The following is a 25,901-nucleotide window of genomic DNA, read 5'->3' as shown; positions in this document are numbered from 1 at the left end:
ATGGCTCTCCTTACCCGAGCATGACAGCATGTACTTCTATGCTGCTGTCACGGCTGGGTCAGGAAAGCTGCTGGTCAGTCTGTGCACTGCAATGCAATGGTCGTCTGGGTTATACGCCCGTCTGACTGTGCTCTGTACCAAATAAACTTGTTAGAGTTAGTCTTAAAAAACACTATCCACTACATGGTGTCATCTTAAGCGTAGAGATATCACTAACTGGACAATCAGAATAAGGGCTTGTTGAGATGGGCGTATTATAGCGATGTGTGAGGTCCTTGTTAAGAATTAGATAGCCCTCCGATCAGTCTTATTTAATAGAGCTATTCCGATTAGCATTGTCACACAGACTAAGGGCTCTTTTGAAAATAAAAGAAACTGCAGCATACACTGACCTCTTCCGTATTCTGCATGAAACTCACTAATATAAATCCACGGGTGCAGAAAAAAAATAAAAAAACACGGATCCCATACAGATCTATCATATTACATTGGATTTGTATGAATACATTGCAATTATTAAAATAGGAAACTGTATTTGGTCTTGCAAGATAAGGATGCAAAAAAAAAAAAACCAACCACCGCATGGATAGAACACATGACAAAATGGATGAAATAAGACAACTTTCCATAGATTCATCTCAACATGTTATTTATGCCAGTCAATGGCAAAATATTTCATAACTTGGAAGAAAAATGGTAGACTTAGTTCTTCCCCATTCCTTCAAGAAATAATTAAAAATAATCAAGAAAAAAAAATGTGCATTTAAAAATACAAACTTATCTAGCAAAAAACAAAACAAAAAAACCCCTCATATAGCTGCTACATTGATGGAAAAAATAAAACACGCGTTGTTCAAAAATTGCTCCCAAACCAAGAGAAGGGAACTGTGTCCCTGGGGTCAGGGCTCCTCTTCGGCCGGTTAGCAGCTCACCTGCATATTCCACCTCCACGTCAGCCAGCGCCTTCAGCGTGTTCTCATAGGTCACATGGTCCCTCTCCAGGCCGCCCACACCGTCATACACACGCTTAGTTTTCTCAATAAGCTTGGTGGCCATTGAGCGAATTTGTTCTGGCGTTAGATCCCAACGGAGTCGGTTCTCTTCCTTCTTAGGAGGCAGTTCCATCGTATGATCTAAAGAAAGAGAAAATTCAGTCAGGTCTCATCCCTCCATTCCTGCGGTGAAGAGGCATCTGTGGCTATTGTCTTCTTCTGGGAAGAACAAGGATTCGGGCAGCACATCAAGGAAAAGACAGATTTGACCTGAAAACTAACAGATGAAGACAAAAGAAAGTGCTAGAGGAGACCATCAGGTAGGCGGCTGCTATGGTAGCGTCTAGAATGGAGTTGATTTTTTGAGGGAATGAGGTCATCGGAAGGGGCGGGGCCTCCTTCAGTCCAATGAAGAGCCAATAGCAGGAAGCAGCGTTCTGCTGAGGCTGCTTTAGAGGACTAAGCTCTGCATCATGGAGCTGTGTGCAGATGGGAATGAGGACATAGGACTCAGTGTGAGTGCTCTGAAGATATATTTTGGAACAAACAATCATGTACAGTTATATGAAAAAGTTTGGGCACCCCTATTAATCTTAAGCTTAATGTTTTATAAAAATTGGTGTTTTTGCAACAGCTCTTTCAGTTTGATATATGTAATAACTGTTGGACACAGTAATGTTTCAGCCTTGAAATGAGGTTTATTGTACTAACAGAAAATGTGCAATCTGCATTCAAACAAAATTTGACAGGTGCATAAGTATGGGCACCTCACCAGAAAAGTGACATTAATATTTAGTAGATCCTCCTTTTGCAAAAATAACAGCCTCTAGTCGCTTCCTGTAGCTTTTAATGAGTTCCTGGATGAAGGTATTTTTGACCATTCCTCTTTACAAAACAATTCCAGTTCAGTTAAGTTTGATGGTCGCCGAGCATGGACAGCCCTCTTCAAATGATCCCACTGATGTTCAATGATATTCAGGTCTGGGGACTGGGATGGCCATTCCAGAACATTGTAATTGTTACTCTGCATGAATGCCTGAGTAGATTTGGAGCGGTGTTTTGGATCATTGTTTTACTGAAAGATCCATCCCCTGCGTAACTTCAACTTTGTCACTGATTCTTGAACATTATTGTCAAGAATCTGCTGATACTGAGTGGAATCCATGCGTCCCTCAACTTTAACAAGATTCCCGGTGCCGGCATTGGCCACACAGCCCCAAAGCATGATGGAACCTCCACCAAATTTTATTGTGGGTAGCAAGTGTTTTTCTTGGAATGCTGTGTTTTTTTGCCGCCATGCATAACGCCTTTTTGTATGACCAAACAACTCAATCTTGGTTTCATCAGTCCACAGGACCTTCTTCCAAAAAGAAATTGGCTTCTCCAAATGTGCTTTTGCATACCTCAGCCGACTCTGTTTGTGGCGTGCTTGCAGAAACGGCTTCTTTCACATCACTCTCCCATACAGCTTCTCCTTGTGCAAAGTGCGTTGTATAGTTGACCGATGCACAGTGACACCATCTGCAGCAAGTTGATGCTGCAGCTCTCTGGAGGTGGTCTGAGGATTGTCCTTGACTGATCTCACCATTCTTCTTCTCTGCCTTTCTGATGTTTTTCTTGGCCTGCCACTTCTGGCCTTAACATGAACTGTCCCTGTGTTCTTCCATTTCCTTCCTATGTTCCTCACAGTGGAAACTGACAGGTTAAATCTTTGAGACAGCTTTTTGTATCCTTCCCCTGAACAACTATGTTGAATAATCTTTGTTTTCAGATCATTTGACAGTTGTTTTGAGGAGCCCATGATGCCACTCTTCAGAGGAGATTCAAACAGGAGAACAACTTGCAAGTGGCCACTTTAAGTAGCTTTTCTCATGATTGCATACACCTGGCTATGAAGTTCAAAGCTCAATGAGGTTACAAAACCAAAAAAAGTGCTTTAGTAAGTCAGTAAAAAGTAGGTAGTATTTAAAACAAGAAAATGATAAGGGTGCCCATACTTATGCACCTGTCAAATTTTGTTTGAATGCCGATTGCACATTTTCTGTTAGTACAATAAACCTCATTTCAAGGCAGAAACATTATTGTGTCCAACAGTTATTACATATATCAAACTGAAATAGCTGTTGCAAAAAACACCAATTTTTATAAAACATTAAGCTTAAGATTAATAGGGGTGCCCAAACTTTTTCATATAACTGTATGGCATTACTATATGGGGCTGCATGTTGGAGGGCTGCACATGGAAATGGACGCTGCTACTTGTATGGGGCTGCTTATTGGGGGGGGTGCTTTCACAGGGAAAGGTTTGATGTTACTTAAGTAGGGCTGCATAGGGAAGGGAATAATGATGAGGGGGTCTGTGCGGAGAAAAGGGAGATGATAATGATGAGGGGGTCGGTGCGGAGAAAAGGGAGATGATGATGAGGGGGTCTGTGCGGAATAAAGGGAGATGATGATGAGGGGGTCTGTGCGGAATAAAGGGAGATGATGATGAGGGGGTCTGTGCGGAAGAAAGGGAGATGATGATGAGGGGGTCTGTGCGGAATAAAGGGAGATGATAATGATTAGGGGGTCTGTGCGGAGAAAAGGGAGATGATGATGAGGGGGTCTGTGCGGAATAAAGGGAGATGATGACGATGAGGGGGTCTGTGCGGAGAAAAGGGAGATGATGATGAGGGGGTCTGTGCGGAATAAAGGGAGATGATGATGATGATGAGGGGGTCTCTGCGGAATAAAGGGAGATGATGATGATGAGGGGGTCTGTGCGTAATAAAGGGAGATGATGATGAGGGGGTCTGTGCGTAATAAAGGGAGATGATGATGATGAGAGGGTCTGTGCGTAATAAAGGGAGATGATGATGATGAGGGGGTCTGTGCGTAATAAAGGGAGATGATGATGATGAGGGGGTCTGTGCGTAATAAAGGGAGATGATGATGATGAGGGGGTCTGTGCGTAATAAAGGGAGATGATGAGGGGGTCTGTGCGTAATAAAGGGAGATGATGAGGGGGTCTGTGCGTAATAAAGGGAGATGATGATGATGAGGGGGTCTGTGCGGAGAAAAGGGAGATGATGATGATGAGGGGGTCTGTGCGGAATAAAGGGAGATGATGATGAGGGGGTCTGTGCGGAATAAAGGGAGATGATGATGATGAGGGGGTCTGTGCGGAGAAAAGGGAGATGATGATGATGAGGGGGTCTGTGCGGAATAAAGGGAGATGATAATGATGAGGGGGTCTGTGCGGAATAAAGGGAGATGATGATGATGAGGGGGTCTGTGCGGAATAAAGGGAGATGATGATGATGAGGGGGTCTGTGCGGAATAAAGGGATATGATAATGATGAGGGGGTCTGTGCGGAATAAAGGGAGATGATAATGATGAGGGGGTCTGTGCGGAATAAAGGGAGATGATAATGATGAGGGGGTCTGTGCGGAGAAAAGGGAGATGATGAGGGGGTCTGTGCGGAATAAAGGGAGATGATGATGATAATGATGAGGGGGTCTGTGCGGAGAAAAGGGAGATGATAATGATGAGGGGGTCTGTGCGGAGAAAAGGGAGATGATAATGATGAGGGGCTGTGCGGAGAAAAGGGAGATGATGAGGAGCTGTGTGGAGAAGGGGAGATGATGAGGAGCTGTGTGGAGAAGGGGAGATGATGAGGAGCTGTGTGGAGAAGGGGAGATGATGAGGAGCTGTGTGGAGAAGGGGAGATGATGAGGAGCTGTGTGGAGAAGGGGAGATGATGAGGAGCTGTGTGGAGAAGGGGAGATGATGAGGAGCTGTGTGCAGAAGGGGAGATGATGAGGAGCTGTGTGCAGAAGGGGAGATGATGAGGAGCTGTGGGGAGAAGGGGAGATGATGAGGAGCTGTGTGGAGAAGGGGAGATGATGAGGAGCTGTGTGCAGAAGGGGAGATGATCAGGAGCTGTGTGCAGAAGGGGAGATGATCAGGAGCTGTGTGCAGAAGGGGAGATGATGAGGAGCTGTGTGCAGAAGGGGAGATGATGAGGAGCTGTGTGCAGAAGGGGAGATGATGAGGAGCTGTGTGCAGAAGGGGAGATGATGAGGAGGAGCTGTGTGGAGAAGGGGGTCATGAAGAGGAGGGGGTGGTGATGCTGTGTGGCTGCAAGGGGAAGGGGTGAAGTAACTCCCTTGTGGCTGTGTCGGGAAGTGGGTAATATCACTCTTGTGATGCTGCATGCAAGGTGGGGCTGCGCGATGAAGGGAGTGATGCTACTCACATGGGGCTGCATAGTGAAGGGGCTAATGTCACTCGCATGGGACTGCATGCTGGGGGCTGTACATGCAAGGAAGTGATGTCACTCATGGGGTGCTGTGCCGGGTTGGTGGAGATGTTACTTTCATGGGGCTGCATGCTGGGGTACTGATGCATGACGGTGCTGCGTTGAGTTACATGCTGGGAGGCTGCAAAGGGAAAGGGATTAAGTCAATCACATGGGGCTGCATGCTGGAAGTCTGTGTGGTGAATGGGGGTAATGTCACTTGTGTGGGAATGTATGCCGGACCACTGCTCGGGGTAGTGGGTGATGTAACTTGAGTGTGGCTGCATGTGGTGGGGTGGGCTGTGCAGGGAAGGGATTGATTTCACATGCATGGGACTGCATGTAGGGGAGTTGGTCTGCACAGGTAAGAGGGCGATGTCAGTTGCGTGGGGCTGCTGGTTGGTGGGGTGTGATGTCACTTGAGTAACGATGAAAAAAAAAATACACATCTCTAACGTGGCTTAGTTCTACGTATTGTTTTGGAAAGAACTTGTATGTATAAATATATTTATCTTTTTCATTTTTGTTAGACATATTTACGTATGTGTTTTAATAAAACTGTTTGAGAACTACAAGTTGAATTTTCATTTCTATATTTCTAAAGCTTGGGGTATGTTAACAGATTGCAATTTGTCGGGGAAATGATCTGCAGCAAAGTCCTCACCAGTAGACCCGCACTAAATAATTCAGATCTCGCTGACCATTTCTTTCCTGGCCTCAGCAGCATTTATCGTAATTTTTGGACTGTAAGACAGATTAAAAAAAATAAATAAAAACATGATTATCGCTTATGTAACCAACTTATTTGGTCCCAGCAGTGTTTCTTGGCCCTCTGTGGCCACTTGCCATTCTCTGTGGCCCATACAGACTGTTCAGTTGTAGAAGTTATGTAGGACAACATTTTTTTTACTTATTTATTAAAGGCCCATCAGTTACTGAGGGTCTGACTGCTGGTGCCCCCACTGCTCCATACAACAAGCTCTGGCAGATGTTACACTACATATATTACAGAGAGTTAAATACACTCCTCTTAGCAATTTTGAGTAGTATTTTTAGCCAAGAAGGAGGACATAATTTGCAGTAACTAACACCTATGTACATAGTATATATTAGACCTGGGCAAAGTGCAGCGCGCAGGCCACATCCGGCCCTCTGTTGTTCCTGTCTGGCTCGTGGACTTAAGATAGCCAAAAATGACAGTGGTCATAGTTGTCAACCGCACAGAAATTCCAGAACAGTGTATAAAAATATGGCAATTTTTTGCCCAGTCCACAAGAAAAAAAAAAAAAAAAGGTGTCCGTGATTTTTTTTTTTTTGTTTTTAAGCTGAAGAAACTTCTGTGGATAATTTTGACTAATTTTCATCATTTTACAATGAATGCAGCTATTGTCTTCATATCAGAATTATGGACTGTAGATATGTATCATTTACAGTCAATGATTTTTCATTGTGTCCATAAAATTTTTTTGCTTGTCTGATTTTTTGATAATCTGTCCAGAAAAAAATAAAAAGTCAAGTTGGCAACCCTACCGGCATCCTATATATAGTGGAGGAGGCAACCCTGCCGGCGTGAATATTTTGGAGAAGAGATCCGCTGGCTCCTCTCACTATTCGGCGCAAGCAACTGTGACAGCAGATGCAATGATGTCACTACATCGCGTCCACTGTGCAGAATGTTGGTGAACACAGGAAAGAAAGGAGCAGAGTATCGTGGGATTGGCAGCAAGGTGAGTATTTTTTTGTATATGTGGGCTCATAGGTATATGAAGGTGGGGTGGGTGTGCGGGGGCTTATATATAGGGGGGTTGTGGGGACCACAATATTGTCTGTGGTGTTGTGGGGACCATAATACTGTCTGAGGTGTTGTGGGGGATCATATGTGTTTAGGGGCCTGGAAAAAACATTATAGCATGTGTTGGGCGTTATGAGGACAGTCATATCGTGTGTGGCTGGCTGTGAGGACCATCATTACTTTCTGTGGGGGGATATGGGTACCATCACTCTGTGTGGGGGAGGCTGTGTGTTGGGGTCTGATGACCATCAAACCATGTGAGGGGGGGCTGTGACATCCGCAACAGGGCTATTCCATGTCAAGTGAACCAATGAAAATTACCACTATATTTTTAATTCTTTTGAGAATTTGTTCTTTGGTAATACTGTGTTAGAGGATGTAAAATGTGAGGGAAAGAAAAATTATATAAAAGTTTAGTTTGTTTATAATTAATTTTCTAAGTTGGGAAAAAATGTGAATTCCTGTGTTGCATGCCTTTACGTTTCTCCTCATAGCTCAGGCAAGAAACAAGATAGAGAAATGGGAAAAACACCATTCAACTCAGAACAGTACAGGCTTTCAACGTATATGTAACAAGAGTATCTTTGTTAATATTTTACCCATGCGGAATCAAACGCAAAATTTCAAAACGCATTTCCGAAAAAACAATATAATATTAAATTTACAAAAAATTCACATATGCCTTCTAAGCTCCTAACCACATCTGTGCCAAAATTCAAGTCAGGATAATACTTAAAGGGGTTTTCCCACGAACAAAAGTTGATTTTAATCAATAGATCTTGGAATGATAATAAGTTCCACAATTGGATTTGTTTAAATAAAATGTTCCTGTGCTGAGATAATCTTATAAATGTGCCCCTGCTATGTCCTGTGTAATGGCTGTGTCTGACCGTACAGGAACATGGTCTGATCATACTACAGCTCCTGGGCAGGGGAGGAAGCAAAAGAGTATACAGACAGGACGGCCGGGTAGCGCAGTAGATTCTTTCTTTGAAGTAAAACATTTTTTTAAAAACAGGCAGTGAAATGTTTTATCTCACAAAAAGAATCCTTGTGGAAATTATTATTATTCCAAGATCTATTGATTAAAATGAACTTTTGTTCATGGGAAAACCCCTTTAAAAAAAACAAAAACCTATATAAAAACACTGTCAATGCGAAAATCTTAAATCAGATCTGTTCAGCCTGTGGTCTAAAAGTGTAGGGTTTATGTTTTCCAAATAAAAAACTCATGTTTTTTTTTTAGATATTGGGAGGGATGCTTCTTCACACGGCGAACAGCTGACTGGACCGTGAGATGAGCTTTATAAAAGCTCATATCTTCCCGCTCAGACTGCTCTCCATCAATCCAGTCACATATCCCAGATCTGCCCAGTAACGGAGACAACCTGAGCAGATTCTAGAAAGGAGAGTACCACAAGCACACCCCAGAAGAGCTGTGGAATATAGCAATAATTACAATAAGGAAAAAAATGAATAAATATCTGAAGAGGTTAATACTGACAGAAGTGAAGTATTATTTTAAAGCTTGATTATTTAAAGGGAATCTGTCACCCCCTGGTACTTATCGGATTTCTAATATGGGCATACAGGTGATAGAAATGTAAATCTATACCTACCTGGATACCTCATATTAGAGGTCTGGTTGCTTTGAAATTGCTTTTTATTCAATCTGTTTTCCTATTCTTGTGGTCCGGGGACGGGAATAAATCTCCACCTATTTTGTGATTTACAATGTCCCCCCCCCCCCCCCTCCCCTGCACGCATGCGCAAATCACCTGTAAAGCAAGACACATTTTTCTCTCCCGGTTATGTTTTCAGCAGTGATCTTTTACCAGGGAGTGCCATCTACAACCACCAACACCACCGTTTTGCCTGCAGAAACCAATAGGTCAGTAATAAAAATCCATGGACAAGTGTGTCCATGGCCTACTAGTGATCGGTAGCTGAAGAAGAGTACCAGACGGATGGGTATGCGATACTTTAGAAAGCGCGCGAATGCTACAAGCAGATACATGTTCAATTAAATCCAGATGCAACCCCGGCCACCAAAAACGAAGAGAAAGGAGGTCCGCGGTTGCCTTACCACCTGGATGACCAGCAAGCACAGAGTTGTGACGTTCCTTAATTACTTTGCGGTGCAGGTTAGATGGTACAAACAGCCTTCCTGAAGGGCAGGAGGCAGGGGCGTCGCCCTGAGCCTCCAACACCTCACCCTCCAGTTCAGGATACAGTGCCAAAATGACTACCCCTTTCTGTAATATCGGGGCAGGTTTCTCATGGTCACCACCACCAGTGAAGCTCAGGGACAAAGCATCAGAATTTACATTTTTTGACTCCTGGACGAAAAGTGACAACAAAATTGAACCTAGTAAAAAAAAAAACAGGGACCATCTGGCTTGCCTAGGGTTGAGACGTTTAGCTGACTGGATATCTGACAGGTTCTTATGGTCAGTAATAACTAATAGGATGGATAGCCCCCTCCAACCAATGTCACCATTATTCAAAAACCCATTTGATCGCCAAAAGTTACCCATCACCAACGTCATAATTTCACTCAGCCTAAGACAATTTTTTAGAAAAGAAAGCGCATGGACCCAATTTACCAGGGGACGGACCCCAAGAAAACACAGCCCCAACCCCCACATCCGACGCATCAACTTCCATAATAAAGGGTTGGGAAACATCGTGTTGACTGAATATAGGTGCCGTGGCAAAACAATTCTTTAAGGAAGTAATAGCCTGGAGGGAGGCCTCCGACCATTTGGAAAAATCAGAACCCTTACTAGTCATGTCAGTAAGGGGTTTCATGATTACTGAGTAATTCTGGATGAATTTCTGGTAAAAATTAGTAAAGCCCAGAAAATGTTATAGAGCCTTCAGGTTCTCGGGACAGTCCCAATCAAGGACTGCACGGATCTTCTCCTGATCCATCCGAAAACAAAAAGATGACAAGTACCGAAAAAACTGGACTTCCTGAACAGCGAAAACACATTTTTCCAGTTTGGCATAAAGTTTGTTATCACTTAATATCTGGAGCACCTGCTTAACATGCCCCCGATGTGTCTCAAAATCAGGTGAGTAAACCAAAATATCGTCCAGATAGACAACCACAAACCTCCCCACCAAATGATGGAAAATATCATTTATGAAATGCTGGAACACCGCAGGTGCATTGGTCAAACCAGAAGATATAACCAGACTCTCAAAATGCCCTTCAGGGGTATTGAACGCTGTTTTCCATTCATCTCCATCTCCGATTCTAACCAGATTGTAGACTCCCCTTAAATCCAACTTAGAGTACACCCTAGCGCCAATAACCTGGCTAAACAAACATGGAATCCGAGGAAGAGGGTATGGATCTCGGACGGTAATTTGATTTAATTCCCGGAAATCTAAACAGGGACGTAGGCCGCCATCTTTTCTCTTCACGAACAAGAACCCAGCAGCCACGGGCAAAGATCAGGGCCTGATGTGTTCCTTCTCCAGACTTTCCCCAATGAAATCCTTCATGACTCGTCCCTCGGGGCCAGAAAGATTATACAGTCAGGACTTTGGTAGTTTAGCTCCGGGGGTCAGGTTAATAGAACAGTCATATGCATGATGAGGCAAATCCTGACACCCCCTCTAAGAAAAAAACGTTCTCAAAACCAGACAAGAAAGCAGGTAATATTTCTGTTAAGAATGTAGCAAGGGAAATGTCTAAACAGTTCTCATGGCAGTTATCTCCCCATTCAATGATCCACCATCAGATTATGTTTCACCAACCATGGAAGACCCAAAACAATTGGGGTGGGAAGACCGACCAGGACATAGCAAGGGATTATCTCACTATGAACTGACCCCACCCTCAGTTATACATTATGTACAATCTGGGTTAGTGCTTTCTGTGCAAGTGGCGCTGAGTCGATGTAGAAGATGGGAATAGGCTTGGCTAACAAGCCCATGAGTTTTCACAAATTCAGCATCAACCATGCTGACTCCGGCTCCACTGTCAACAAACAGAAATTTTCTTGGTTTTGCTCTCTAGCATCCCCTCTGCTGTCAGGACAAATAGTGAACTGCAGGTTGACGATAAATACACCCCTTGCTTATCCCTAACTCCAGACTACCAAGGGTTAATAAAGTCTCCTTTTGCCTAGGAATAGAAGGACAAGCCCCAATAAAATGTCCTTGTTTCCCCACAAAAAAATATATGCATTTTTTCTTGTGAATCTCCGGGGAAATGTATGATGCAGAGATACCCCCTAACTGCATGGGTTTCTCCACCCCCCCCCCCCCGACTGCTCCCCCGGCAGAGGTGTACAACCCCGACAGGAAAGTCATGGCGAAGGTGGTCTCACCCGCCTATCCCGAAGGCGTCTATCAATACGTATATAGCCAACGACATGGCAGGCTCCAAGGACCCAGGGGTTTCATATACTGCAAAAGCATCTTTCAACCTCTCAGAAAGGCCCTCACAAAATTGTCTTCTGAGGGCCGAGTCATTCCATTTAGAATCCGTTGCCCATTCAGAACTGTACGTCTCCACTGACTGATTCCCCTGCTGAAGGCGACGTAGCCTAGACTCAGCCAAGACGACTCGGTCAGGGTCATTATAGCTGAGGGCCAGGGCCCCTAAAAACCCCTCCACAGATTGGAGACAAACTGACTCCTGTGGCAAAGAGAAAGCCCACGATTGCGGATCTCCCTGCAGCAGTGAGATCACAATTCCCACACATTGCTCCTCACTTCCGAAGGAGTAAGGACGAAGTTGAAAGTACAGTTTTCAGGCCTCCTTGAACACAAAAAAACTTGTCCCTACCTCCTTAAAACCTGTCCTTGGGTTCAGGCTGGGAAGGTCTACCTGCAGAGACCTTCACATTAGCGACCTGTAGCCGCTGATGCTGCTGCTGAACCTCACAGCGAAGGTCATTCACCTCCAGAGACAAACCACGCAGCCGCTCTGCAACTGAACCCGTACCAAGGGAGAAGGGGGAGGGGGAATAAACCCAAGTGTCAGTTTTTTTTCCTTCTAAATATGCACAACCGGTTATAATGTCACGCAAGGTGTGGGAAAGACTAAGTGCAACACGAAGGGAAGAGGGGAAGGGAGCCCAGACTCTAGGAAAAGAGGGAGTGGAGACCACCTAGGCTGATCTGATATCACCCTGTCTCCCCTATCGTCCCTATATTGGTTCCTCACCACACAGGAACCTAAACCCTGTATTTCCCTAGCGCTTGTCCCTTGATAGGGTTTGAGGGGGGGAATGAGCACTTGTCAGTCCCCACTAACAACTAAAGACCACAAAGGAGACAAACACGGGGAAAATTAACTTAGGTTGAGCCGACTTCAGAGGGATTACTCCTAAAGTCCTCAAAGAACCAAATAGGAAGTAAGCAGACTGCAACAGCTCCAAGCCTTCACAAGAGCACAAGTGAATATAACCGGCGCCTCCTTGCAGCAAACAGCAAGTATTTAAACACCCAGGCCTGGGTGTCAATTAGCAAGAGGAAGGTAGCCGATGGGTCCTAGAGTGAAATAGCTAAGAAGGTGCCTGTAATGCCAAACGAAGAGTTCTTGTGCAACCAACTGCAGGGCAAATGTCACATTTGACACCGACCACTAATATGAGGTATACAGGTAGGTATATATTTACATTTCTATCACCTGTATGCCCATATTGGAGGTCAGATAAGTGCCAGGGGGTGACAGATTCCCTTTAACTACTATAATCTCTTTAAAAACTTGAAAAAGGACATGTTGTAATAAAAAAATTTATACACATATATTTAAATATTTATTATTGCTTCTTTTACTTTATTAACCCCTTAATGAAGTAGTAGTACGACACGTCGGCTCCCTCCCTTTTGGTGCTGTTAACTAGTTAAATACCGCTGTCCATCTCTGACAGCAGCATTTAACTCGCGCAAACCGGATGCGCGTCATTGGCTTCGCCCATCAGTGACCCAGACACATGATGGCGGTTCGCCGATGGGCTGGAACGACAACCCGGGGTCTGCAGGAGACCCATGCGGTTGTCATTGCCAGATTTCTATGAGTGCCGCCCAAAAAAAAAAAAATCAACTTAAAAAATACCTTTTATTAAATGCAGCTGAAAGTGTTATTGGTTAGTATACCAACTAGACACAACCAATTAACCCCTTCCTGACATGTGCCGTACATGTACTGCTCGGCGGGGAGTTGCGCTCCCGCAAAGAGCAATACATGTACGGCGCGGTGACCGGGTGGGCTCACGCTGAGCGCCGCCGCGATCACATGCGGGTGTCAGCTCTCTGTGAGAGCTAGCACTGATTGCCGGCGTTTAACCCCTGTGATGCTGCTGTCAATAATGACAGCGACATCGCAGGGCATCGCAGAGGGAGAGGGCTCCCTCTGTGATCCCATCAACACAACGCGATGTGATCGCGTTGTATTGATCGTCTCCATGGTGACCCCCGATCCCAAGATGGCCACGGGGTCCTTCAGGAAGGTGGCCTGTCAGCGCCTGCTCAGATGCCTCCTTCCTGCCTGTCAGACACTGATCTGATACTCTGCAGTGCAGATGCACTGCAGAGCTTCAGATCAGCGATCTGCCAGTTTGATAATGATGTCCCACCCTGGGACAATGTAAAAAAGTAATAAAGCACTTAATAAAAATTATATATAAAAAAAAAAAAAAAAACCACAAAAAAGAAAAAAAGTTAAATTTAATTTTCTTTTTTTTTTTTTTAAAGTACACATAATTTGGTATCGCCGCGTCCGTAATGACACGACCTATAAAACTGTCCCACTAGTTAATCCCTTCAGTGAACACAGTAAAAAAAAAAGTAAAAAAACAAGGTAAAAAAAAAAGTAAAAAAACAAGGCGAAAAACAATGCTTTATCATACCGCCAAACAAAAAGTGGAATAAAACGCGATCAAAAAGCCTGTAATTAAATATGGTACCACTGAAAACGTCTTGTCCCGCAAAAAACAAGCCACCATACAGCTCCGTCAACAGAAAAATAAAAAAAAGTTACAACTCTCAGAATAAAGCGATGCCAAAATAATTATTTTTTCTATTAAATAGTTTTTATTGTGTAAAAGCGGCAAAACATAAAAAAAAGATATAAATGTGGTATCGCTGTAATTGCACCGACCCGAAGAATAAATCTGCCTTATCAATTTTACCACAAGGCAGAGTAGCATAAAAAAAATCCCCAAAAAACAATTCCTGAATTGCTGGATTTTATGCATTCTGCGTCACAAAAAATGGAATAGAAAGTGATCAAAAAATGTCACGTGTCTAAAAATGCTACCAATAAATAAGTCAACGCAAAAAAACAAGCCCCTACATAACTGTTCGCCAAAATATAGAAAATTATAGCTCTCAAAATATGGCGATGCAAAAACTTGTTTGTACAATAAACAGAGTCCTTTAGTGTGTGACAACAGGCAATCATAAATATCCGATATGAATCTGGTATCGCTGTAATCGCACTGACCCGAAGAATAAAGTTGTCTAATCACTTATACTGCACGAGAAAACGCGTAAAAAAATATATAAAAAAAACAATTCTTCACATGCTGTTGATTGGTTCTTTGTGCCTCCCAAAGATTGCAGTAAGGCTCGGCTCACATTTATCCAGAGCTCTGCGCTGAGCGCTTACACCGGGGTTTCCATGTAAATCTCTGAAATATGTGATTCAGACAGAACCCCCGGCGGAAGATTCCCTGTAATGAGGCAGATGGAGGCACTGTGGACGCCGTAGGACTTGTGATCCCACGGTCTCAGTCTTTTTATTAGGCATGCATAAAAGTGGCGTCGGCCACAGTTCTGTGCACTTCTAAAAAGGACGACACTGAACAGAGGCCAGACGGAGTCCAGATTAACTCTGCTGCCTCACAGTAGTGAATGGATCCCTTGGGGATTTCATCTAAATCACATCACTCAGATTTAGATGGAAACTCTGATATAGCGTGATCCAAAATGTTATGTAAAATGTTCCCAATAAAAGCTTCAACTCCGTTCACAAAAAAAGCCCCCACTCAGGTCCGTCATCTGTTAACAATAATATAGGGGCTTCCACATTACAGGTAGCACAAAGGCTCTGGAAAAACTAAATGGCTCCTCGTCCTCCACAAGAAATCCAGCGAATTCTGCGCTCCCAAATTTAAATGTCTCCCTCCATTCTGCGCTGCAGTGTGTGTCCAAACCGCAGTTAACGTCCACATTTGGAATTCCTGTAGCAATGAGAGCCTGCCTAATTTATGGGTGCATGTCTCCAGAAGAACGAGCTGGGCATAATGTAGTGGTCACTACAGCGTACTGGTCACTGCAACGGCAGTTTGCAATCTTCACTTAGCAACATCCACTGCTGCTTGTTTCTGGAAAACACCCATGGATTCAAAATCATCACTACACCTGTAGATAAATTCACAGAGGGGTATAATTTTCAAAATGGGGTCACTTGCTCTTCTAGCACGTAGGTCTCTGTGTATGGAGTCAGCAAACTATTCTAGGAAAATCTGCGCTCCAGGAGGCAAAAAGGGCTCTGTCCCTCAAGAGTCTCGCTGTATGGCTAAGCAGTACTGTACAGCCACATATGGGGTATTTCTACATTCAGCATAAGTTGTGGGACAAATTTTGGTGCCATTTTTACCCATTTCCCAGTGTGAAAATGTAAAATCTGGGGCTAAAACAAAATTTTCGTGGTAAAAATGTAATTTTTTCTTCACTGCCCAATGGTATAAAATTATGTGACACACCTGTGGTGTCAATATAATCACTGCACCCCTAGATTAATTCACTGAGAGGTGTAGTTTGTAAAATTAGGTCACTTATGGGGGGTAAGGTTCAGCTGATCTGGCACCTCATGGGCTCTACCAATGTGACATGGCACCCTCAAACCAGTCCAACAACATCTGAACTCCAATATGGCGCTTCTTTCCTTCTGAGCTTTGCACTATACCTCAAAAGTAGTTTTTGACCTCACACGGGGAATCTGCATACTCAAGAGAAATTGCACAACAAATTTTGGGGTTTATTTTCTCCTGCTACCCTTGTGAAAATGCAAACTTTTGTGCTAAAAAAAAACATTCTTGCGGGAAAATTATTATTTTTTTATTTTTATTTTCACGGCTCAATGTTCTCTTCCAAGCCCTGCCGTATGCCCAAACAGTGTTTTTTCCCCACATATGGGGTATCGGCTTACTCAGGAGAAATTGCACAACAGATTGTATGGTGCAATTTTTCCTGCTACCCTAGTGAAAATACGAAATTTGGGGCTGAAAAAAACATTTTTGTGGAAAAATGTGATTTCTTTATTTTCACGGTTCAAACTTATAAACTTCTGTGAAGGACCTGGGGGTTCAAAGTGCTCACCACTCATCTAGATAAGTTCCCTGAGGGGGTCTAGTTTCCAAAATAGTGTTACTTGTGGGGGGTTTCCACTGTTTAGGCACATCAGCGGCCCTCCAAACACGACATGGCGTCTGTTAATTATGTCAGCAAATTTTACATTCAAAAAGTCAAATGGCGATCATTCCCTTCAGAACCCTGCCGTGCGCCCAAACAGTGGTTTTCCCTCACATATTGGGTATTGGTGTGCCCAAGAGAAACTGCACAACAAATTTTGGGGTCCATTTTCTCCCGTTAATCTTGTAAAAGTAAAAAAAAAATGGGTCTAAAGTAACATTTATGAAAAAAAAACAAAAACCCCACAACTGTCATGAAAGTCAGCAGCCATCTTAGGTATGATACGTCATACCTGAGGATATTCCCTATTGCCATTTCTAAACATCCCTCACACAGCTCCTACCATGTCGCATTTCTGCAGCCCCTGGTAAACAGAGCAATTCGCCCCCACCTCTGGAGATCAGTCTCCAGAAACTTCTTTGATATGGTAAATAGATGGGCCAGTTTTGCTGTGTACAAGCAGGACAGAGTCAGCTAGGCCCCAGGGGGGTAATTAACACCTGGCTGTCACTGGAAACCAGAAGCAAACCATTTGTGCAAGCCTGCAAACCTCTCCATTGTCTCCAAGGAACCATGTGCTTTCTTTGTGGAAAATGGCCACCAAAAGCTACAAGATACATTATCAATTCATAACGACACGATACAAGTTAGGGAACCCAAATAAAATGCATCATGTGGGGAAGGTGCCCGCGGACACAATCATGGGACTTATAAATCCATGAGTGGCCTGTAAAGCTGGATATTTAGAAGAACCATATACAAGGTCCCAGGGGAGGCATGTTTAGAGTCAATGGCTTCCCCAGAAGAGTAGGATCACGACGAGACCTCTGGTGATACGATGAGATCACCCCAGGGAAAGTTATGGGTACTTTTCTAAAATGGAGCTAAAACGAGCATTGGTAGGGGGGGGGGGGGCTTAGTAAACAGACATCACCAAGAGTGGGCGTGACAGGACTTTAGTATAGCCGACAGCCAGAAACCCCCTCAGTTTGACCCAGGAGATGCTGTGAACACCTCCTGTCGTCGGGTCCCGGTCTCTGAGTGGGAGGAGCACCTTTGACATGTGCTACTGAGGCCTGGACGACTGCAACTAAGCTTGGACCTGTGGTATAGCAAATCCTCCCTTGCACCACAAGAACGGTAATTGATTTATCGTGGTTATCCCTGTGTTTTGTATGTCTAATTGTTATATCTCTTATTTTGGCCAAATACCATTGTATAGTTAATTGTATAGCCTTGTGTCTAGTGTATTCTTATAATCGATTAAATTATAAATTAATCGTGGGCTGTACCCTTTACTTTGCATATACAAATCCATTGGTCCGGAAATGCTTGGCTGAAACGCTACCGGGTTGGTTCCTGACCCGATACAAGTCTATTAACGGACCGGTCTTGGATCAAACGAGAACTGGTGGCAGCATACCATCTGGGGGATTTGAGGAAGGCGGGAAGTGACGGTCGGAGGTGTGGATATATATTACTGGCGCAGCCAGGGAAATATATATACCGCCCTCACTGCAGAGGGCCTCAAATACCGAGAGGGCTACAGGACGGCCTCTCCGGCGACCACTCACTCTAGGTGCAGTACCTTGACTGACCTGAGAGGCAAGGGGGCGCCAGAGAGTTGTGCCTGTATCGTGGCGTCACGGATTGGTGACGTGTAAGGGACAACACACCACCGTGTTTTCCCCCGCTGGTAGCAGCTTCCTGGCACTACTTACTCTAGGTGCAGTACCTTGACTCACCTGAGAGGTAAGGGGGCGCCAGAGAGCTGCACCCACCGGCCGGCATTCATCACAACAACCTTAAAAATGTTTATTTTTTCCTTCCACATTCCAAAAATTCCTGTGAAGCACCTGAAGGGTTAATACACTTCTGGAATGTGGTTTTGAGCACCATGAGGGGTGCAGTTTTTAGAATGGTGTCACTTGATTATTTTCTGTCATATAGACCCCTCAAGGTCACTTCTAATGTGATGTGGTCCCTAAAAAAAAAAAAAAAAAAATGGTTTTGTAAATTTTGTTGGAAAAATGAGAAATCGCTGGTCAACTTTTAACCCTTATAACTTCCTAATGAAAAAAAAATGTTGGTTCCAAAATTGTGCTGATGTAAAGTAGACAAGTGGGAAATGTTATTTATTAACTATTTTGTGTGACATCTCTCTCTGATTTAAGGGCATAAAGATTACAATTTTGAAATTTGCTAAATTTTTGCCAAATTTCCTATTTTTTCACAAGTAACAAGTCATATCAAATAAATTTTACCACTATCATGAAGTACAATAGGTCACGAAAAAACAAATCTCAGAATCAGGGGGATCCATTGAAGTGTTTCAGAGTAATTACCTCATAAAGTGACAGTGGTCAGAATTGTAAACATTGGCCTGGTCAGGAAGGTGAAAACAGGCTTCGGGATGAAGGGGTTAAAATATATAACAATGCATTGGGGTAACTGGAATCAGGGAAGCAGAAAATAAAGGACTCAGGCTATCCCTAGTAGTCCCTGGTGTACTAATGCCCTACCGGACAATGTGTGGTTAACACCCTAGAGAGGAGTTATCCACAATGAACATCATTCCCTGTGGAGTTGGACTGCTGATCCCTTATTGCCCCTTTCCTATTGAGGTCTTCTCCTGACATGGTCCCCTGATGAACCCCAAGCTAGGAGGGGGAGAAACGCGTTGGGACGCTTTGGCACGCTGTGTGCCTAAACTTGGGACTTTTTTTTTTTTGAGACTGTGGTGACGGTCTGTACCACCTGGACTTCAAAGTCGGAGTTTTCTATCAAGAAAGATTCAAGATAAGTCCTCTGGTTACTATCTAGTGAATATCATATGTGTAACCTGAATGTGGGGATTGATTTGTTTGAGTACTGTGATGTGCACACTGTCTACTGAATGAATTTATATTAATGGTAGGCATTTCAAAACTGCTATACTGTGCTGCTATGCTATTGAGTGCTTGTATTTGACATACACTTCGGACTAATATGAAAAAGAGCATAGGGTTCATTTTTATAGACCTTGAGTAGTTAAACATCCAGACAATGTAAGTGTGGACACTGTCTTGAGCGGCTGTGAATGTCCAGTTATGCTACTTAAACAATATGTATATTTATAAACCCCCATACATTATGAGAGACTGTTAATATCGCTTTTTCTATAAACAAGACTCGGTGTGGTCAAACTTTCACCACTGTCGGGATATTGTATCCCAGGTTATACATTTCTATTTATCTGTGTATGACTGTGTAGGGGCTACTAGGGTGAATAAGGGAGAGCCGACGTGCAGCGGGGGGCACCAAATCTCTCTAGGGTGTTAACCGCCTGCTGTCACGTAGGGCATCAGTACACCAGAGACTACTAGGGATAGCCCGAGATCTTTATTTTCTGCTCTCTCGATACCTGTTACCCCAATGCATTGTTATCTATTTTAATGGGTTGTGTCTGGTTGGGCATACTCAGGAAAGACATATTGGAGCTAGAGAGGGTACAAAGGAGGGCGACTAAGGTAATAAAGGGAATGGAGGGACTAGAATACCCAGAGAGGTTGTCAAAATTAGGCCTATTTACGTTGTAAAAGAGAAGACTTAGGGGAGACCTCATAAACATGTATAAATACATCAGGGGGCAGTACAGAGATCTCTCCCATGACCTGTTTATACCAAGGATGGTGACAAAGACGAGGGGGCACACTATGCGTCTGGAGGAAAGGAGGTTCCTGCACCAGCATAGAAGGGGATTCTTTACGATCAGAGCTGTGAGACTCTGGAACTCTCTGGCAGAGGAAGTGGTGATGTCCCACTCACTTAATGAGTTCAAGAGAGGCCTGGACGCCTTTCTTGAGAACAATAAAATTACATCTTATGCTTAGTTAATTAATCCAGGGATTTAATCTGACTGCCAGATTGCTGTCGGGAAGTGAATTTTTCCTCAATGATGTAAATTGGCCTATACCGCATGGTATAGGAATAGCGGAATAGCTGCAGTGCACAAGAAATAGGCTGAACTGGATGGACGCTTGTCTTTTTTCGGCCTTATAAACTATGTACAGTGCTGGCCAAAAGTATTGGCACCCCTGCAATTCTGTCAGATAATACTCAGTTTCTTCCTGAAAATGATTGCAATCACAAATTCTTTGGTATTATTCTCTTCATTTAATTTGCTTGCAAGAAAAAAAACACAAAAGAGAATGAAGCAAAAATCAAATCATTGATCATTTCACACAAAACTCCAAAAAAGGGCCGGTCAAAAGTATTGGCACCCTCAGCCTAATACTTGGTTGCACAACCTTTAGCCAAAATAACTGCGAACAACCGCTTCTGGTAACCGTCAATGAGTTTCTTACAATGCTCTGCTGGAATTGTAGACCATTCTTCTTTGGCAAACTGCTCCAGGTCCCTGATATTTGAAGGGTGCCTTCTCCAAACTGCCATTTTGAGATCTCTCCACAGGTGTTCTATGGGATTTAGGTCTGGACTCATTGCTGGCCACCTTAGAAGTCTCCAGTGCTTTCTCTAAAACCATTTTATAGTGCTTTTGGAAGTGTGTTTTGGGTCATTGTTCTGCAGGAAGACCCATGACCTCTGAGGGAGACCCATCTTTCTCACACTGGGCCCTACATTATGCTGCAAAATTTGTTGGTAGTCTTCAGATTTCATAATGCCATGCACACGGTCAAGCAGTCCAGTGCCAGAGGCAGCAAAGCAACCCCAAAACATCAGGGAACCGCCGCCATGTTTGACTGCAGGGACCGTGTTCTTTTCTTTGAATGCCTCTTTTTTTTCCTGTACACTCTATGTTGATGCTTTTTCCCAAAAAGCTCTACTTTTGTCTCATCTGACCAGAGAACAATCTTCCAAAACATTTTAGGCTCTCTCAGGTAAGTTTTGGCAAACTCCAGCCTGGCGTTTTTATGTCTCGGGGTAAGAAGTGGGGTCTTCCTGGGTATCCTACCATACAGTCCCTTTTCATTCAGATGTCGACGGATAGTACCGGTTGACACTGTTGTACCCTCGGACTGCAGGGCAGCTTGAACTTGTTTGGATGTTAGTCGAGGTTCTTTATCCACCATCCGCACAATCTTGCGTTGAAATCTCTCGTCAATTTTTCTTTTCCGTCCACATTTAGGGAGGTTAGCCACAGTGCCATGGGCTTTAAACTTCTTGATGACACTGCGCACGGAAGACACAGGAACATTCAGGTCTTTGAAGTTGGACTTGTAGCCTTGAGATTGCTCATGCTTCCTCACAATTTGGTTTCTCAAGTCCTCAGACAGTTCTTTGGTCTTCTTTCTTTTCTCCATGCTCAATGTGGTACACACAAGGACACAGGACAGAGGTTGAGTCAACTTTAATCCATGTTAACTGGCTGCAAGTGTGATTTAGTTATTGCCAACACCTGTTTGGTGCCACAGGTAAGTTACAGGTGCTGTTAATTATACGAATTAGAGAAGCATCACATTGATTTTTCAAAGGGTGCTAATACTTTTGTCCACCCCCTTTTTTAGGTTTGGTGTGGAATTATATCCAATTTGGCTTTAGGACAATTCTTTTTGTGTTTTTTTCACTGAAGATAAATTAAATGAAGAGAATAATACCAAAGAATTTGTGATTGCAATCATTTTCAGGAAGAAACTGAGTATTATCTGACAGAATTGCAGGGGTGCCAATACTTTTGGCCAGCACTGTAACTATACTAACCAAAAACACTTTTAGCTGCATTTAATTAAAAGGTATTTTCTAAGGGGATATTGTTTAATTTTTGTCGTCAGATGGAATATATCCCATTCCTTTTATTTGCCCGCTGGATAACTGGTGTTTTTATGAGCACCGCCCAGCAGTCAGCGCTCATAGCAAGTGAGCAATTTACATCACAGAAAATAAACAGGCCTTACCAATACCAGTTACCAAAACACAAGCAGGATGCAGCAGGATGTTTTTTGAATTCATGTCCTTTTCTCTGAGCTGTTTTTAATTTTAGAGTAGGGACTCGCGAGTAATGAGGACCCTTGACGCGGGTGGCGAGCTTGCGTATTTTGGCCAAAATATCGACCAATACCCCATGTGATGCATTTATCTTATACCTTATTTTTCATCTTTTTATTGCATATTTTTCATTTTTTGCAGGATGCGGCCAGGCCCTTCTTTTTTGGGTGGGTGTAACATACCTGGCGGCGTCCTTGCATGGTGGTCCATCTCCCACTGTGCAAGAGCGCGCACTTGATCTCCAGTCCAGAATGTCTCTCTGGCTTCCCTCCATGCTGTCTGTTTGTGTCTGTTTCTGCTGCTTAAGGGCGGCGCCCGATCACTTCCTGCTTTTTGTACCTGCTGTGGGTCACACCCCTTGTGCGTCCTCAGCCTATTGCTGTCTGTCACCTGGTATATAGCTCAGCTGCTCCCATCTATTCCTGCCTGAGCATAGTGTTTCATTCAGTGTGTGCTTGCACTCTGAAGGTGCCAGGTCCCGTTCTGTGTTCTCTTGTCTGCCTATCCTGGAGGCTGTATTTCCAGGCCTGTCTGAACACGCTCCTAGCCTGTTCCTCCTGCCTTCTAGGGGCCGATTACCTAGGCCCGTTCCTGTATCTTGTCTGACCTGTCTGAACACGCTCCTAGCCTGTTCCTCCCGCCTTCTAGGGGCCGATTACCTAGACCCGCTCCTGTATCTTGTCTGTCCTGTCTGAACACGCTCCTTGCCTGTTCGTCCTGCCTCTCTGGGGGCCGTATTCCCAGACCCGCTCCTGTATTCCGCTGCAGTGTCGGTCTCCTCCGTACACTCAGTTCCAGTCTGAACTCTCTCCTATCCTTTACCTGTTTTGCCTCTATGTCCGTTCCCTTCCTTTTTCTGCAGAGTCTGAACTCGTACCTAACTCCTGCTTGTTGTCTCTGTACTCCCGTTTGAGTTTGTGGTCCACTCGCTACTTCTCTGCAAGTACCCTGTGGGTGTCTGGCTCTGCCTTTCCCTTCCTGTCTGTTCTGTGTGAACAGAGCCCTGTCCCCCCTACTCAGCCTTGCCTGCTCTGACTCCTTTGCTCACCGCTCCGGCGGTTCTAGCCTGCTCTGACTCCTTTGCTCACCGCTCCGGCGGTTCTAGCCTGCTCTGACTCCTTTGCTCACCGCTCCGGCGGTTCTAGCCTGCTCTGACTCCTTTGCTCACCGCTCCGGCGGTTCTAGCCTGCTCTGACTCCTTTGCTCACCGCTCCGGCGGTTCTAGCCTGCTCTGACCCCTTGCTCACTGCTCCGGCAGTCCTGTCCTGCCCTGCTTCTGCCCGCTGCTCCGGCAGTCCTGTCCTGCCCTGCTTCTGCCCGCTGCTCCGGCAGTCCTGTCCTGCCCTGCTTCTGCCCGCTGCTCCGGCAGTCCTGTCCTGCCCTGCTTCTGCCCGCTGCTCCGGCAGTCCTGTCCTGCCCTGCTTCTGCCCGCTGCTCCGGCAGTCCTGTCCTGCCCTGCTTCTGCCCGCTGCTCCGGCAGTCCTGTCCTGCCCTGCTTGTGCTCGCTGCTCCTGCAGCCCCGTCCTGCTCTGTTCTTGCCCACCACTTCGGGTGTTCCCTCTCTGCTGTGGTTGTCTACCGCATCTGCGGTTCTGTGACCCAGTCTGTACTGGGTCTTAACCTTTCTGTGCTCCAGCCCGTCCTTTCGGCCAGTACCTCCCTGCCTGCATACTCGCCTGTATCCACCCATCTGCATACCTGCCGTGTTTGCTTACATCCACCAGTCTGTGCCAGCCTAACCTGCCTGTTCCAGTAATCCCAGTGTGGGTCAACCCCCGTGTCCGGAGTTTGACCTGGAGTAGCACCTGGTCCCTCTGCCCGGTTTCTCCCTGGTGCACTGGCGTCGTATGCCGTCGTGCCACCTTGGTCGGATCGGCCAGATACTTAGTCACGCCCCTCCAGGCACTCTCCGGTCCATGGTCCAGTGGAACCACAACACCCGCACACGCCAGTCAGTCCGGGCGTGTGCATAACAGCATGCTCAGGCCATGGTTCCCGTTGAGCCCCACGGCCTTCGCTCTCTGAGAAGTTTTCCAGCGAATACATGCATTAAAAATAAATAAATAAAATTTATTTTTTTTCTCAGCTGAGTTCCAGACGAATTACGCACCCGTCCAGATGGATCTATCTGCTCTCGTTCCTGCGGATCCGCCACGTTACTATGGGGATCCAAGACAAAGTCGTGCATTTGTGGAGCAATGCATGCTACACTTCAAGTTCTACCCTCTATGTTTTCCCACCGATCGGGTTAAGGTGGCATTCATTATGTCTTACCTGGCGGGTGATGCCTTGGAATGGATCAACCCCCTATATGAAACACAGGATCCGATCCTCCTGGACCTAATGGCCTTCCTGGTGGCCTTTCTAATGGTCTTCGATGATCCTAACCCGGAGGCTCCTGCTGAAGCTTCACCTCCCAATATCCCGGAGCAGCCCCGATGGGTAATGTGTGTGGGTAGCGCAATAGTCCTCCAGCCCAATGAGACTACTGTCCACCCAGAATCTTCACAGGGTGACTACGCTTTCCGGAATACATCTCCCAACCTCAAGAGGCAGTCCAGACGTGCTAGACGTAGAGGCAAGCCGTCACGCCAGGGTCTGTCCTCCCTGAGACCTCCTGACCCCAACCTTGAAGTCCCTACTGAAGCTTCATCTCCCTGTATCCCGGAGAAGCCCCAATGGGTAATGTGCGTGGGTAGTGCTCCGGTTCTCCTGCCCGAAGAGACTTCTGCCCATCCAGACGCCACACAGGAGAACTTCCTGCACCCGGCATCAGATGCTTCACCCACTTTAACCGGTGTGCATGTCCAAGGATGCTCCAAAGCTGTGGTTACCTCTGAGTCTGTGCACCTCTACTACCTGGCGGAGGACCCCCTGTTGCCTCCTGAATCCTCCGGGATACCACTCGATGACAAATGGAGAGAGACTTCTCTACACTCGGTACTCGATACTTTGTCCGCTTCGTCCTGTGAGCCTGACAATCGGTACCCCAAAGTGGTAGTTACCCCCGAGTCTCTACACCCCTCCGACCAGGCGGAGGACCTCCAGTTGTCTCCAGAACCCTTCGGGGTGCTACCTGGTAGCGAAAGGACAGAGACTCTCCTATACTCTGTACCTGATACCTCGCTCGCTTCGTCCAGTGAGTCCAACCTAGTGTACTCCGAAGCAGAGGTTACTCCCGAGTCTCTACACCCCTCCGACCAGGCGGAGGACCTCCAGTTGTCTCCAGAACCCTTCGGGGTGCTACCTGGTAGCGAAAGGACAGAGACTCTCCTTTACTCTGTACCTGATACCTCGCTCGCTTCGTCCAGTGAGTCCAACCTAGTGTACTCTGAAGCAGAGGTTACCCGTGAGTCTCTACACCCTTCTGACCAGGCGGAGGACCGCCAGTTGTCTCCAGAACCCTTC

At 45.2% G+C, this 25,901-nt stretch overlaps 1 protein-coding gene across 2 annotated transcripts in view; it reads right to left on the bottom strand.

The window, feature by feature from the left end:
• Positions 1–25,901, bottom strand: part of THOP1 (thimet oligopeptidase 1) — a 182,877-nt gene that overhangs the window by 103,253 nt on the left and 53,723 nt on the right. Inside the window, exons 2-3 of one of the 2 annotated variants that reach the window (XM_073685650.1) lie at positions 5,940–6,019; positions 933–1,133 (exon numbers count right to left, since the gene is read on the bottom strand). In XM_073685650.1, the coding sequence (XP_073541751.1) occupies positions 933–1,125 (193 nt within the window). In that variant the 5' untranslated portion in view covers positions 1,126–1,133; positions 5,940–6,019. The remainder of the gene's footprint in view (positions 1–932; positions 1,134–5,939; positions 6,020–25,901) is intronic. The other variant, XM_073685640.1, reaches the window with a different exon arrangement.

Source organism: Phyllobates terribilis, unplaced genomic scaffold, assembly GCF_046119375.1.
Source record: "Phyllobates terribilis strain yellow unplaced genomic scaffold, ASM4611937v1 Scaffold_1__5_contigs__length_1240528914, whole genome shotgun sequence".
Classification (NCBI taxonomy): domain Eukaryota; kingdom Metazoa; phylum Chordata; class Amphibia; order Anura; family Dendrobatidae; genus Phyllobates; species Phyllobates terribilis.
The sequence above is the reverse complement of the archived record's forward strand: the minus strand, read 5'-3'. Positions and strand labels throughout refer to the sequence as shown.